The sequence below is a fragment of the Diplotaxodon limnothrissa genome, linkage group LG23 (genome assembly GCF_057381915.1).
Source record: "Diplotaxodon limnothrissa isolate DT_005_m linkage group LG23, D_limnothrissa_male_GT1.1, whole genome shotgun sequence".
Taxonomy (NCBI): domain Eukaryota; kingdom Metazoa; phylum Chordata; class Actinopteri; order Cichliformes; family Cichlidae; genus Diplotaxodon; species Diplotaxodon limnothrissa.
The window spans coordinates 47821603-47837535 of NC_140617.1; the positions used below are offsets into that span (position 1 = coordinate 47821603).

General features: G+C 39.2%; 4 protein-coding genes across 7 annotated transcripts in view; 3 read left to right on the forward strand and 1 right to left on the reverse strand.

The window, feature by feature from the left end:
* Positions 1–15933, forward strand: part of dmd (dystrophin) — a 305560-nt gene that overhangs the window by 54096 nt on the left and 235531 nt on the right. The gene's annotated exons all lie outside the window — the stretch shown is intronic.
* LOC146608974 (uncharacterized) lies at positions 8889–10719 on the forward strand. Its single transcript, XM_085348093.1, has one exon. It carries the CDS (start codon positions 8913–8915, stop codon positions 10398–10400), a length of 1488 nt encoding a protein of 495 aa, XP_085204219.1. The 5' UTR covers positions 8889–8912; the 3' UTR covers positions 10401–10719.
* LOC146608975 (uncharacterized) lies at positions 12019–13855 on the reverse strand. Its single transcript, XM_085347765.1, has 2 exons — positions 13109–13855; positions 12019–12354 (listed from the first exon to the last, which is right to left on the reverse strand). The coding sequence occupies exons 1-2, from the start codon at positions 13853–13855 to the stop codon at positions 12019–12021; spliced, it is 1083 nt and encodes a 360-aa protein (XP_085203891.1).
* LOC146608976 (uncharacterized) lies at positions 14149–15816 on the forward strand. The gene is made up of 3 exons (XM_085347766.1): positions 14149–14167; positions 14281–14720; positions 15481–15816. The coding sequence occupies exons 1-3, from the start codon at positions 14149–14151 to the stop codon at positions 15814–15816; spliced, it is 795 nt and encodes a 264-aa protein (XP_085203892.1).

The window sequence follows — 15933 nt, forward strand, 5'->3', positions numbered from 1 at the left end:
GAGGAGGAGGAGCAGGGGAGTCACACTGGTGTGAATTTCTGGTTTCCCCAAGGCTGTTGCCAGCCTGTCAGCCCTAGACAGTGTGTTAAGTCTGCCATTTTTTAGGGTTTCTTTTGCTCAGATCTTGGCTTCTGAAAATTTTACTTTGGCATGCCCAAGTCCTGGAAACTGCCCAGCTGTTCATTCTTGGGAGCAGCCATTTAACATGATTTTCTTTTGATTGTATTACGAAGTCGGAGTACCCGGAGAAAACCCACACAGGCAGGGAGAACATGCAAAGGCCACACAGCAAGACCCCAAATGGCCAGCAAATTCAAACTTGTTACAGCAGCTGTGAAAGACTTGGTATCATTCTGTTGCTGCCTGTATAAAAAGAGCTGTTTGGAGGAAATTAAGGCTACGTCAAATCTCATTCATCTTGCAATGCTTAAAAGAGATGACATGCACTAACTAAAAAGAGAGATGATGACCTTATTCTGGGAACAGTACCATCCAAGTCTCACTTATGACAGATAGTTCTATGGTGGTTCTGGAATGACAGGATTTGGATTGCGCCCACAAAGCTTTCAATCCGGTTGTTCAGTCTGACGTCACTAGCCGTGTCTGGGTCTAAACTCCGCTGCAGGTCCATATATCAAACGATCACTATGGCATTACTGAGAGTTGAAAAACTGTCTAAAGTCTTTCATCTTTAATAAAATGATCAGCGTTCTTCTCTACCAGGTGTAACAATTGAGTTTAACATCCAGGCATCCATGAAAACGGAATTTATGACATTTAACGGAGTTAGAAGTTAGCAGGGAGTTAGCTCACTAGCTTCTATCTAAATACAATATAGCATGTCCTGACTGCGGGGTTTTGGAAACAAATTAAAACGTACAGCTCTGCTATCACTTCCAGCATAAATGAAGACAGAAAACTAAACAGCAGTGACGTTTGTAGGGCTACTGAAGTTGGGCTAGCTGGTATATAATGATGTGCTACGTGACCGCTAGCGACACAGCTATGTTAGCATAATATAAACAAGCTAACTGTTTTTCCACTCGATAAAAGTTAACGTGAGTGTTCTCGGTGGTCAGGAACAAATGTAATTGCATGGCAGGATGCTGTAAAAGGACCAAACTTCAGCCAGGAGAACAACTGAGATAATCCATCCACAATACGAGGTTAGTCATTCATATACTGCTGCATGGGCTGGGCTGTAGCTACATCCTAAGGTTTTAAAAAAACTGAGCTTAAATAAATGATTAGCGGTAATAAAAGCCGAGGGAGGTCAACAGTGATCGCTGACTGTTTTAGGAGCTTTTTGAGATTAAATAGAAGAAAATACATAACATTAAACATGTTAACAACACAAATGCCATATTAAACGCAGACTACTTTAGACCCGGAAGTAGGATTCGTCACGTCATCACTGAACAACCGGATAGGCTAAACTTCCTCAATGTGTTAAACAGACAGTGGGAGGGAGCCTATGTCAGGTGACGCTAACAAGCATAGTCATGCATGCAAAAACAATATTCCACAACTTGACCAGTGTTCAGCTTTGTTAAATGACTTTTATCCTCCACTACAATCCTGGAAGACAGAGACAGCAAAGATCACATCTCCAGCTTAGCTGTTAAGTAGTTGACTTTTTTTTTTTTTAAATCCTTTATTTATCCAGGTAAAAAATCTCATTGAGATTAAAAATCTCATTTCCAAGAGAAACCTGGCATCATAGCAACAAAAGTCACATACCACATAGGTATATAACATTTAAAACAAATACAATATCCCATACAAACATGTGTAAAATATACAATAACAGATCAAATTAAGAGTACATTAAAAACAATCACACTGAGTAAAAGTCTCTCATCTCATGTGCATTATGTGCAGATTTGCCTTCCCTCTTGGTCATTAATTGATTATGTTCACCTGTGCCTTGTTTTACCCAGCTGCGTCTGTGTCCTTGATTACCTCATATGTACTTAAGCCCTCAGATTTCCTTAGTTCTTTGTTGTGTCGTACTGTTTGTCTGAGTGATTGTCTGCTTTCTTTCATCACCATCCATTGACTTGCATTCCTAAACTTTAACAAATTCTTGACCTGAATGTTGATGTCCTGGTCCTTTGGAATTGTGGATTCAAGTCCACCTACATTAAATCTAAATCACATGAACTGACTGGCCCTTTTACTTTGGCTTTGCTATTTGATGACTACTGAGACATGTAAACAAAAACTGTAGTGGGGTGACAAGGGTGTCATGTTGCAGTTTAACCCTTTAAAGCCGGTCAGAGCGGCACGCTCTGTTTTGCGTAACTATTTTTAAATCCCGGTAGCACTGCAACCACGTAAGCTAGTGCAATAATTTTTTTTGCATATGAAACCGGAGCAGTTGTACTTGCATCTTATGCCATCAGCTTGTCCTCGGTCACAGTTTCCTTCCACATATAGCTTTGCAAAAACTGCATAAAAAGCACTTGCAGCAACAAAAACATAATATTCCAGAAACACGCTTTGCCGATCCGATCAGCTGTTCATAACACTTCCTACGTCCATCAGCGTGAACTTTCGCATGTCCGCCATGACCTGCCCGAAACTGGAAGTGACATCATTTTTGCGGAAATGTAGTTTTTTTTTTTTTTACCATCAGGGCCTCATGAGCCTATACTGGTGTTTTTAAAAGTTATGTTTGACTTTATGACTTTCTGTGTCGTTTCTGGGATGCTTAGAACTCATATTGCACTGCTGGAAATAGTTTGTTTTGATGCATATGCTGCTATTTTGCAAATTTGCATTATAATATTTATTTTTGTTTTTCCTGCAGTATATAAAATTTGTGTAGTTCAAAAATAAAACTATGAAGACACTCAAAATAAATTTCCTGTGGTGGGAAACTATTTTGTGCAACTTTTTTGTATTTACAGTTTTGAGGGATAAGCCTAACTAACTTTCTCTAACTAGAAATATGTTAAAAAACAAAAATGATTTTCAATTTTTTTTGTAGTTTATTGCACTTTTTTGCAATTTATGTAATTACGATGAACTTAATGCAGACATATTATATTACTACAAGATGTAAAAATATAATATGAGCTCTGGTGGACTTGGTTCTACGGTAGGTCTTAAAGGGTTAAAGATTGGCAGCCTTAAGTCAGTTCTGTGTTATAATTTGCATCTGCTTTTAGCTGAGGAGAGAAAGGGTTGTGCCTAAAGAGTGTATAGTAAAGCACTGCCCATCTGGAAAGCCCCTTAGATCCCCCACAAGATAATTAGGAAATAGAGATGCGAATTTCTGAAACCAAACTGGTCCTTTGGCTTGTCCCTTGAAGAAATGGTTAGCAAGAGAGGGCAAGGGAAAGGTGGAAAATGAAAAGGAAACATTTAGGGGGGGAAACTTAAGGGAGTGAAGAGGCACGGGGAAAGATGAACTAAAAAGGAAAGGAGGAGGAGATAGGACAGATGGGAATGGAGGAAGTGACCCCCTTTCTTATTTTAGTAACCGTTTTCTTAACGACATTTTCTAATGCCTGCATCAGCACTCAGCACACACTGCTGAAGTATATTTCACTGAGAAGCGTTGTATGCATAGCATACAAGATAAACTTGAATTTGCTGATATATCCCATGTGTCAACTCAGGAGTTTGCAGCTTTGTTTTTACACTTAATAAATAGTTTGAAGTGTTCAACAAATCAAATCTGGATTTGACCAGTAGCTTATGTGTAGCATATATTCTAATTTTTGCCTCATAACTTTTGCACTGTCCACTTCCTGCTGTGACAAAACAAATTTCCCACGTGTGGGACTAATAAAGGTTATCTTATCTTATAAATATTTCCAAGCTTTTATCACAAAAGCAAGAAGCAATTTTTTTCTACTTGTAAATCTGAAATTGTGTTTTCAGTAAAGTGCTAATGAGAATAAGGTGATAGTTTTGAATGTGTCTGTAAATTAATTCAAGTTAACTGAAGCAACATTTCTCTTTAATGCTTGGAATTCTCTCTTAGGCTTCCTGACAAACAAAACAGCGTGAGGAGAGATTACCTTTTCCATAAAGGAAAGTAATTGCAAGAAAGTCTGCTTTTATGAAGACATAAGTTGGTGTGAGAACGATGGGCAATAAGGGAGGGACACTTTGTAGAACCATAAAAGGCATTATGATGGAGAGATGGCCTCTGCAAAATGTCAACAGGAATGATCACGACACTGAAAGGAAAACTGTATACACACCATCGTCCTGTGTTCTCTTTTTTCCCCCATGAATCTTCTCCCTGGATGTTACCTCTGTGTTTGTGTCAGTCTCTCATGCATCAGTGTGTGCTTTCATATGTGCTTAATCCACATTTATAGTTAGGTTAATCCTTACCTGGAAAAGAGCACACTGGGTTAATCTGGAACATGTGGGAGCTGCGTCATTTGACACACACATAACACACGATGCACTGAAAGACACAGATGCAGGAAATGATGCAACGGCACAAAATGGCCTTAATATAGTTTTAAATATGTACACAGGTGTTTGTAAATACAACTAAAGACACTAAATTTAATTCCACTTTAGGAACAAATTTGTTTTTGCTTTTTAAACAGAAATATGACAATAACATGAGGAATAATTATTTTCTTATGTAATGCTGCAGTTAGCTACAAAACTGTCAGAGGTTATTTTAGTTATTTGGGCAGTAAGTGAGTTTGTCTGTACGACCAGTGCTTGATCACTAATGTTAGAAAGCAAGTAGCTAATCCCAGGAGGACAAACTATATGTATATATAATTTGCATATATTGTGTCTGCATAGTAGACATTTTTCCTTCAGCTTTGGATGACTGAAACAGAAGGTATTTCATAATCCTAAACTGACACGAGAAAAATACTGTTGCCAACTCTAGAAGAGGACAGCTGCCTTTGTCATGAAAAACCCAAAAAGCAAAGTCAAGATGGATTTAAACAAACAAAAAGCAAACCTTTAACAAATCCAGGTGATGAAAGAAAGCAGACAATCACTCAGGCAAACAGTACGACACAACAAAGAACTAAGGAGATCTGAGGGCTTAAATACATATGAGGTAATCAAGGAAACAGACGCAGCTGGGTAAAACAAGGCACAGGTGAACACAATCAATTAACGACCAAGCGGGAAGGCAAAACTGAACATAATGCACATGAGATGAGAGACTATCAAAATAAAACAGGAAGCCTAATACGCTGAGACAGGGACTAAAACACTTAAACTTGACAGACCAAAGTAAACACAAAGACAAAACTGACTAAACAGAAACAGTCTAAGCACAGAGAGCAGAGGAAAGGAAAAACCTGAGAACAAATAAAGCAACCAATGCAAAATAATATTCGCCTGAAAACTGCAAAAAAGAATCAAACAGAAGATATCAACAGAAGACTGACGGTCCAAAACTGAAAACCCTGGGTAAAAAACCCAGGATCATGACACCTTTAGAAAAAAATCTTATTTTAATTATTTTATGTTTTGAATTGCTTCCTTTTATAGTTTAAATCATCGTGTTACAAAATCATTTTTTTTTTCATTATCATTTTCTTTTTTACTGAAGCAAAAATTAACATAGTCCACATTTCCTGTTTTTTTTTTTTGTTTTTTTTTTTTAATCAATTTGTCTAAGAACTGGATGATCGATAACCTGAGACGAGATAATCCTCCAGTAGACTGACAAGACCAGTGCAAACATAACAGTGAGCAGAAGCAGTGGTATAATGCAGAGACATGTATCCAGTGTATTCTGTCAATTGAACAGCAGTTGGCTTGAATTTTGAGTAGAGGGATAAAATAGGAATACTCAGTTCAGCCTGTTGTTGCTTTAGCAGGTGCAATGGCTTTAGTTACTCCGGTCTGTTTATGGATTTGTAGCTGTGTGAGAATTTGAGTGTCAAATTGTTGAGTCGCGAAGTAGCAGCGAAATAAATATCGCTGCTCTCCAGTCACATTTTCTGTGTTGGCTCTGTTTGTCTGTCGGTGACACACACGCGCGCACACACACATCGCTTTGTGTTTCACACAGACGCAGTAAGACGTTACACCCTTTCCCACACAATCTTTATAGTCTCTCACACACTCGCACAGTAACATACGTTTTCATGAAGGGGTGTTTGATGTACAGTCTAACAGGGTTTCACTTCACTCATTTCTCTTTGTAATACACATTTTTATTCCTCCTGCTGTCTATTTATCATCATCTTTATTATCTATTTGTGTTTTTTTTTTTTGCATTCTGCCTATTTTTCCCTTCCTCATGTCCTCTTATAGGCATGGTAGATATCCCAGCTTTGTTTTTGCCTTCTTCCTGTTCTTGGTTGCTTGTATGGATTATTAGGGCCACGTTAAGAAAAAAAATAGTGTGGATTATTTTGAGATTGTACTTCAGAATTGGTTTTAGTTACAGCAGAAAAACACAGTGTGGTGATAAGTGTAAGGACATTGAAAAGATGGTGCAGAAAGCAGCATCTGGTCACAAGGAAAAAACACACAAACTTGGCTTGATTTGTGCAACATGAAATGGCCAGGAAGGGAGAGATGCAAGAATATGGATGATACAGCCTCTTATTAAGAGGATGCATGTTGTATCACAAGAGACGATAGGACAGCTAATCAGTTTGGTTCACGATCTCACCTGCACAGTTTGTAGAGCGTGTAGTAGCTGTGGCAGTTGTTTGGCTTGAAATGACAACTGAAATCTCCACATTTGTTTTTCTCAAAATAATATTTAAACTTTAATCTCAAAATTGCGAATTTAATATTAAAATGGACACTGATTTTATTCACTCCACAACTCTTTTGTAAACATGGTTATGTCTACTCTAATGAGTTTTCTTGATTGGAAATTCTTTGTTTTTTACGGAGCCCCTCTGATGACATGGTACAAAAAATAAATAAATTGTGGCCACGAAATATCATTTCGAGGCCACGAAATAGGTATAACGTGCCCACGAAATACTTATTTGTGGCCACGAAATATCATTTCGAGGCCACGAAATAGGTATAACGTGCCCACGAAATACTTATTTGTGGCCACGAAATAGGTATAACGTGCCCACGAAATACTTATTTGTGGCCACGAAATAGGTATAACGTGCCCACGAAATACTTATTTGTGGCCACGAAACACTTGATGATATATATATATATTATCCCAGGGCACATTCACTAGAACCTGCGTCAGCCATAGTACGGAGTCCTTGCTGTTGGTGATGTCCTTAAGGTGAGTGTATTATATTTTATATTTATTTCATATTGTTATCCCGCAATTCGGCAGTTATTTATTCAGACCTATATTGTTACTATGTTCTAAATGGTATCTGCTGACGTTTCAAATGTTGTATCCTCATGTTGTTAGTACACGTTGTTTTGTTGTGCTAATATGTAGCCGTAAACTCATTTTTAACTGTAGGACGTGCGGCGGCCCCGCAGCACACTTTCAAAGTAGAGCAAGGCTGAAGGCTACTAATAAATGAGGTATGTTCAACATAAAACCTTAGTTCTCTGTGTCACGAAGGTGTCTCTCTTTTACCCTGGCCACATCACCATACTAGCTGGTGCAACTAATCTGGTCTGGACAATAATAACAGTTTTAGATGGAAAGCATCTTAAAATTGCCTTTTTTTTGCTGAACATCTCCTTTGAAAGTAGCATCATGTGAGTCACACTTGTTAAGGTAATACATGCTAAATGAGCCGTAGCTTTCAACGCATTATCGGATGAAGCCTTGCAGTTACAGTAGCTCACTGCGGTTATCACGTTGCCAAGGGAACTAATAAAGCATACAGTGATCGGAATGATTTTGTATTGATGCAGGTTGTCATTGCTCATGCTGAACTACTTAAACTCCAAGTAGACAATCGCTCCATTCCTCATTACCATAGATAATATCTAAGTAATAAAACAATCATTATCAAATTCTGATTTGCCATAGATAAAGTGATTTTATAGGTAGGCTATCATGTAAAAATCTGCTACATAAAATTTATAACTGAGTGTAAAAATACTAATTTTATTTTCATGTGGTTTAGAGGTCAGCTATGGATACTCGGCTGCGAGAATTCTTAACAGAGCGCAAAGTTGAAGAAGATGTGATCAAGAAACTTGAAGATGAGAATGTAAGCCACTGCAGCTTTTGCTGTGTGCGTGCGTGTGTGTCTGTGTGTTTGTTTTTGAACGGAAAGCCGCAATCCACAATTTACTATGCACATTCTAAAAGAATTTATTGAATTTCATATTTGTGTTTAATCAGTGACATTAATTAATGACGTGATATGTTTAAAGAGTGATTTTAAAAGCAATTTTTGTTCATCTTATGTTGGACAAATGTGTACCACATTACCAAAAGTATCTGTTATCAAAAGTAGATAGCAAAAAACAACTCTAAAATATGCAGTTGTATGTATTCATTGTTTTTTTAATATTGACAATTTTATTAATTTGTTATTTATATTTTTCAGATTGATGAAACTGTCATTCCCTTAATGACAGACAGTGACCTGGCAAAGTACATCCCCAAAGTTGGCGATAGAGTCTCCACTGTGGCCTTCTGCAGACAAGCAACACTGTCACGGACGTCACCATCCAGGAAAGAATCTATACTCTCAAGGCTACGACAAAGACTGACAGGAGCTGAGGGAATGCCTCCTAAAAAGAAATTGTCTCAGTAGGCAGAAAATACAAATGCAAAACGAACAGTTAGACGAATTGAGGTTGGCTGGATGGATTTTGATGAGTCGAAGGGTGGGTTCAAACAGGTGAAGTCTGTAAGTGGTGGTGGAACAAGGCATTTATCTGTAGATAAAAATGAAACAGTGTCAAATATCAAACTTATGGCTGAAAATCTGTTTTTCCCCAATGGCACCTCAAAAAAAAACGAAAGTCTTTCACACTATTCAACTCATATTGAGAGCTCACAGATGCATGTGGATGCTTCCAGTACAGTTGATGAGTTGTATAAGCAAAGTAAAGTCAAAATTCTGCGACTTTATCTGTGTACCAGAAAGAAAACACAACAGCAGCCCCAAGACGTAGAGGCCAATCATGCAATAACCCAGCCCTCTGTGGTAGATCTCACTGGCAATGAACCTAATCAGGCCGCTGATGATCTGTTGGCGGAAAACATAAATTCAGAACCATCAAACTTTGTAATTAATGATGGAGCTTCCACAAGTGGATATTTTGAACTGAATGACACATTACCATGGGATGGTCTGCCAAATGTAGGTGAAAGTGAAGATTCTGATGCAGTTGTTATTATTAGTGGGGATAACAGGGTGGATATTAGTGTGGTTGAACTAAACCCTGAAACACTGTTTACAGAAAAAGAGTCTGATCCACCTCATCACACATTGTCTCTCTCACCGGGGCTGACAGGAGAGGCCAATATTCCTGACCAAGCACCCCCTGAACCACGATCTTGTCCCGTAATACTAACTGTTAGAAGAGGTCATTGTCTTACTGATTTGATCAGTGCCTTTAAGGACTCAAACATTATTTCATCTGAGGTCAATATCAAAATGTTGTTACCAAATGGAGAGCTTGAACAGGGGGAAGGAAGTGGTGTTTTGCGGGACTGCCTGACAGAATTTTGGATGGATTTCTATGACAGCTGCACATTGGGAGTTGAGGTGAAAGTCCCATTCATCCGGCATGACTTTCAGTGTGAAGAATGGCAGGCTATAGCTAGAGTGTTTGTTGTAGGGTGGAAGCAAGCTGGTTACTTCCCAGTGAAGCTTGCAATACCCTTTCTGGAGGAGATATTGTACGGCTCAACAACCAGTAGTTTAAAAGATTCCTTTCTTTTGTACGTCTCACAAGAAGAGCGATCTGTTCTCCTGAAGGCTTTGGATGACTTCAATTCAGTGGATACAGATGAATTGCTGGAAGTACTTGATGCACATGAGTGCAAGCAGGTTCCTACCAAGGACACACTGCTCCCTGTTTTGGCACAGATAGGACACAAAGTACTTATTCAGGCCCCAATGTTTGTAATCAAGTGCTGGCGTCCCGTTGTGGGTTCTGTAGCTGGTTTACTCCCACCAGAAGGACTGCATCATTTCATAGCAGAAAAAAACCCGACTGTAAAAACAGTGAAGGAGCTTCTAATCTTTCCAGAGGAGATGACAGCTGCCCAGTCAACAGTTTCTCGTTACCTGAAAAGGTACATTGGAGAAATTGATTTCAATTATCTTCAGCTTTTCCTGCGGTTCTGTACAGGATCCAATCTGTTGGATAAAGCCATACTAATTGAGTTCATAGAAACTACAGATTTCCTCCGCAGACCACAATCCCACACATGTGGATGTGTACTAAAGCTGCCCCTTGGTTATCACAGCTATCCAGACTTTCGCAGTGAATTTAACAGCATTCTCGCAAGCTCTATGTGGGTGATGGATGTGGTGTAGGTCAGTGTTACCCAACCTTGGTCCTCAAGGCACTCTGCCCTACACGTTTTAGGTTTTCCACCCTAACAGTTCATAGAAACACGGGTGTAGTTAACAGTAACATGAAGGAATGAATGTGAATGTTCAATAGACTGGGTGGTTAAGTTCTCTTAACAGTGTAGCCCGTTGTGCCTTTTTCATGTGCAGCCTTTTTTTTCATCTGGTCAGTAAGTGCTTTCTTAGTTTCTCCCCCCAATTAAAATAGTAAGCTAAAGGGAATGTTCAGGTTTTTTAAAGTGGAGTTACCTGTAGTAGACAGCACTTAGCACTCGGATTTTGCAGAAGCAGCAGTGAGTGTTGGGGACAAAATAAGGCAACAAATTGGTTGGGGAATGAGACCACAAAACAACACCAGTTGAAAATACATATACATATTTAAATAACATTTTCAGTGCTTCACCTGGTAGGAATCCGTACACTAAACATAGAAGTGCATCTGTTCCTGCTGCACACATTGTTACTGTGTTTTTGGCTAGTGCCAAAATAAATTACTAATTTTAACATTCTAATACTTTTTTACTACAGGAAGAGTAACAAATATTTCCAATATAGCATACAGTAACAGTTCTACAAACTGGAAGATTGCTGAGTGCTTTCTACTGTATATACATACATAAGTACAACACCATTACAAATACCATATTCCAACTGATTAAGCATGTTCTATATTAAAGTATTTCAGATGTTTGCAGAAATCTTAATAGAAACAAGAATGTGAACCTTTATGTTCCTAATGGGTTTAGAAGAAAAGTTGTCAATTACAGAGATTGGTTACATTGTAAAGAGGTTTGTATAACATTTTAGAAATAACTGTTATTTTATCCTGTTATTATATGCAAAATACAACCTGTTTTTGAGTATGGTGTATTTTGAAAGACACCAGTAAACCATTCTCATTGGTACAAAACTTTGTCCTCTCTGTTACATTCTATACATCTTTAAACATGAACATGTCTAATGACACAGCTGAAAGTTATTTAACTACTCATTCTATAATGTCATACACGTGCTGTGATTTTTAAGAAAAAAAGCCGTTCTTTATCAAACATGGGATTGCTTTAATCTATTCCACAATAACAAAATTATAGGCTCAAGAAACATTTGGAGCATTGGTGACACAACTATGATTCTACACTTTAGCCTACTTGGTCTTCTTGTCTAATTGATCACAACATTAGATATATTGCCAGTCTATGTGGTTGTTATCCAAGGTGCTCTTTTTTTGTTAGAAATGAACACATTTTTGGTACCAAAAACTATTATGAACAACTTTTGATGCTTTAACAGTGTGATAAGTTTAACTCAATCCCAAAAGGATTTTTTTTTTCTAACCTGTATCATATTTTAGTTTAATACTCCACGCTTTGTAGCTACCAAGAGCAAGCAACACTTCATGATGAGTTAATTTACTGACATGGACAAAATGAAAATTATGTTATACAGTCTTTTCTGATAATTTTGATACAAAGACAAGATAACTACACACTGGAGAAAAATAATTACTTAATAATAAGTACATTAAGCTGTAGGAATACGTACTGAAGTACAAAATGTACTACATTTGTATGTTTGTGTCCATTTAAGTAGCCTCAAATAACTGTGAACGAACTGTATCCCTGAGATGAAAATATAAATCAAGGGCCTGGGACATGGTAGATGGGAATTCCAAGCTTGATTCCTCCATTATTATTGTGCACAAATCAAATACTTGCACATCACATGGGACTGAACTAACAAAAGTGCAGCTATTTTTACACAAGGTCAAATCTTCTGTCAGTGGAACGAGACAGTCTTCTGCACCCCAAAGGTGAGGGGCCATGTACATGACATCAGGTATCCCACAGGGCACGTTGTTATTCTTTGAGGGCCTTATACGGTGAGCATTCCAAACACTCCGGATGTCATTCAATACCTCCTGATGAAGAAACAAGAATTAGGTCAGAGCTGTAATACAAGGCATTTTTAAAATGGTCGAAAATAAGTGTGGTGCATCCTTAAATGAATTGAAAAGCAGCAATGTTTGGATGCAGTTTAATGAAAACCAAAGGAAGAGGGAGTGATGGCAAAAAAAGAAAAGAAAGAACCACACCAGGCAAACCACTGAGTTGTGGGATCTGGGCTTTATACTAATACTAATACTAATCTTGGTGCGGATGCGCAAAGCTTTTCAACTTTATGCGCATAATACAGGTGACAAAATCAATATTTTTCAATCCCATGAGGGGATCCAATATCATCTCAGACCTGAACGTACCAATGATAGAGCGCTGAAGAGTTACTGATGCGTGAAGCCTGACTGCTTTTGACAGACTGGCAGTGACAGATCGTTAGCTGCAGCATAACTGCTGATGCAGAATGAGTGCAGACAAGGATAATGTCCTCCGATCAGAAAAAAACAACATTTAAGTCGTGCTGACTTCTGATCAGTTCAATTGGCAAAGTGTTCCCTGATTTAAAAACTTTGGCTGGGTTGATGCTTCAGCCTCCATTACGCACATACAGAGCGCAGTTGACCTTCAACAACGTTAGGAATACATTGCATTTACCGTACGGTAAAGGTAACGTCGTTTTAACTATGTAAACAATTATTTTGTTACCCTTACTGCTAAAACAGCTTAATTTAATGTAATTAATTACCACCACTGGTTATCATAATATGGGTCATTTACCTGAATGATTGGCATGAAGCAGAACTGTGACAGAGCTTTGTCAATGAAATCCCCAAAGAAGAATCCTTCGTCCTTCAGTTCTCCTAGAAGCTTGATCCATGACTCGACTCCTTCTTTTCTCATCACTCCCCACCAGCTCTCAATTCTCTGGTTTGCGGTACTTGCTCCTGTGACGTAGCTTCTGTCTCCTGCTCTATCATCCCCGTCATTTCTCCGTAAATAACGCTGGAGGTCTCTGACCAACACGTTCTCAGTGCCCATGTCAGTTCGTACGAGCCTGGGGAAACCCCCACGACTCTCCACTGCTTCCACAAAGTAACCTCCGATAACCTTTGGGTCACTGTTAGTGTGTGCGGCCCGCAGCCAAATGATGTTGCGTGAGAAACCGTCGATGCATCCATTAATACATATCCCATATGGCTTTAGTTTGTCATAAGAGTCTATGTGCCACACAAAGTTAGGCCCCTGAGCAAAATATTGCCTCCTTCTGAGACGTCTGGTCTGGCGAACCTGGGAACCTACTGGGTCCAGTAAAGAGATGAGGATCCTGACGTCTTCTTTCCTGATCGCAATGCCGTGTTGTTTGCACTTTGTAAACATCCACCGATAACCGTGATCCTTCCCAGGCCCTTGCAGTTGGTTCACAATAAAATCTATCCCGGCGTCCAGGTCGTACTTACGTCTGTAAAGCGACTTGGCTCTCAATATCCGGTTTAAATGTCTCTCCGTAATGATGGTTCCTTGCATTGCCAGGCTTTTCAAAATGCATTTGTAGCTCATTCCCAGCCTGAAATAAAACTCAGACTGTCTCTGTCCATGGTGTATTTAGCCTACTTTTATGCTTGTGTCTCTACGCAGCTGTCCAGGAATTCTATCAATAAGATGTGCGCACATTATCTATTTCGTGGCCACAAATGCGTAATTCGTTGCCACGTTATACCCAATTTGTGGCCACAAATAAGTATTTCGTGGGCACGTTATACCTATTTCGTGGCCTCGAAATGATATTTCGTGGCCACAATTTATTTATTTTTTGTACCATGTCATCAGAGGGGCTCCGTAGGGAATCCTCATCTCTTTACTGGACCCAGTAGGTTCCCAGGTTCGCCAGACCAGACGTCTCAGAAGGAGGCAATATTTTGCTCAGGGGCCTAACTTTGTGTGGCACATAGACTCTTATGACAAACTAAAGCCATATGGGATATGTATTAATGGATGCATCGACGGTTTCTCACGCAACATCATTTGGCTGCGGGCCGCACACACTAACAGTGACCCAAAGGTTATCGGAGGTTACTTTGTGGAAGCAGTGGAGAGTCGTGGGGGTTTCCCCAGGCTCGTACGAACTGACATGGGCACTGAGAACGTGTTGGTCAGAGACCTCCAGCGTTATTTACGGAGAAATGACGGGGATGATAGAGCAGGAGACAGAAGCTACGTCACAGGAGCAAGTACCGCAAACCAGAGAATTGAGAGCTGGTGGGGAGTGATGAGAAAAGAAGGAGTCGAGTCATGGATCAAGCTTCTAGGAGAACTGAAGGACGAAGGATTCTTCTTTGGGGATTTCATTGACAAAGCTCTGTCACAGTTCTGCTTCATGCCAATCATTCAGGTAAATGACCCATATTATGATAACCAGTGGTGGTAATTAATTACATTAAATTAAGCTGTTTTAGCAGTAAGGGTAACAAAATAATTGTTTACATAGTTAAAACGACGTTACCTTTACCGTACGGTAAATGCAATGTATTCCTAACGTTGTTGAAGGTCAACTGCGCTCTGTATGTGCGTAATGGAGGCTGAAGCATCAACCCAGCCAAAGTTTTTAAATCAGGGAACACTTTGCCAATTGAACTGATCAGAAGTCAGCACGACTTAAATGTTGTTTTTTTCTGATCGGAGGACATTATCCTTGTCTGCACTCATTCTGCATCAGCAGTTATGCTGCAGCTAACGATCTGTCACTGCCAGTCTGTCAAAAGCAGTCAGGCTTCACGCATCAGTAACTCTTCAGCGCTCTATCATTGGTACGTTCAGGTCTGAGATGATATTGGATCCCCTCATGGGATTGAAAAATATTGATTTTGTCACCTGTATTATGCGCATAAAGTTGAAAAGCTTTGCGCATCCGCACCAAGATTAGTATTAGTATTAGTATTAGTATAAAGCCCAGATCCCACAACTCAGTGGTTTGCCTGGTGTGGTTCTTTCTTTTCTTTTTTTGCCATCACTCCCTCTTCCTTTGGTTTTCATTAAACTGCATCCAAACATTGCTGCTTTTCAATTCATTTAAGGATGCACCACACTTATTTTCGACCATTTTAAAAATGCCTTGTATTACAGCTCTGACCTAATTCTTGTTTCTTCATCAGGAGGTATTGAATGACATCCGGAGTGTTTGGAATGCTCACCGTATAAGGCCCTCAAAGAATAACAACGTGCCCTGTGGGATACCTGATGTCATGTACATGGCCCCTCACCTTTGGGGTGCAGAAGACTGTCTCGTTCCACTGACAGAAGATTTGACCTTGTGTAAAAATAGCTGCACTTTTGTTAGTTCAGTCCCATGTGATGTGCAAGTATTTGATTTGTGCACAATAATAATGGAGGAATCAAGCTTGGAATTCCCATCTACCATGTCCCAGGCCCTTGATTTATATTTTCATCTCAGGGATACAGTTCGTTCACAGTTATTTGAGGCTACTTAAATGGACACAAACATACAAATGTAGTACATTTTGTACTTCAGTACGTATTCCTACAGCTTAATGTACTTATTATTAAGTAATTATTTTTCTCCAGTGTGTAGTTATCTTGTCTTTGTA

Coding starts and splice junctions, on each gene's coding strand:
- LOC146608976 (XM_085347766.1), top strand. Junction 14,721..15,480: donor GCTTCATGCCAATCATTCAG/GTAAATGACCCA, acceptor TTTCTTCATCAG/GAGGTATTGAATGACATCCG.
- LOC146608975 (XM_085347765.1), bottom strand. CDS start 13,855: ATGCAAGGAACCATCATTACGGAGAGACATTTAAACCGGATATTGAGA. Junction 12,355..13,108: donor GCTTCATGCCAATCATTCAG/GTAAATGACCCA, acceptor TTTCTTCATCAG/GAGGTATTGAATGACATCCG.
- LOC146608974 (XM_085348093.1), top strand. CDS start 8,913: ATGCATGTGGATGCTTCCAGTACAGTTGATGAGTTGTATAAGCAAAGT.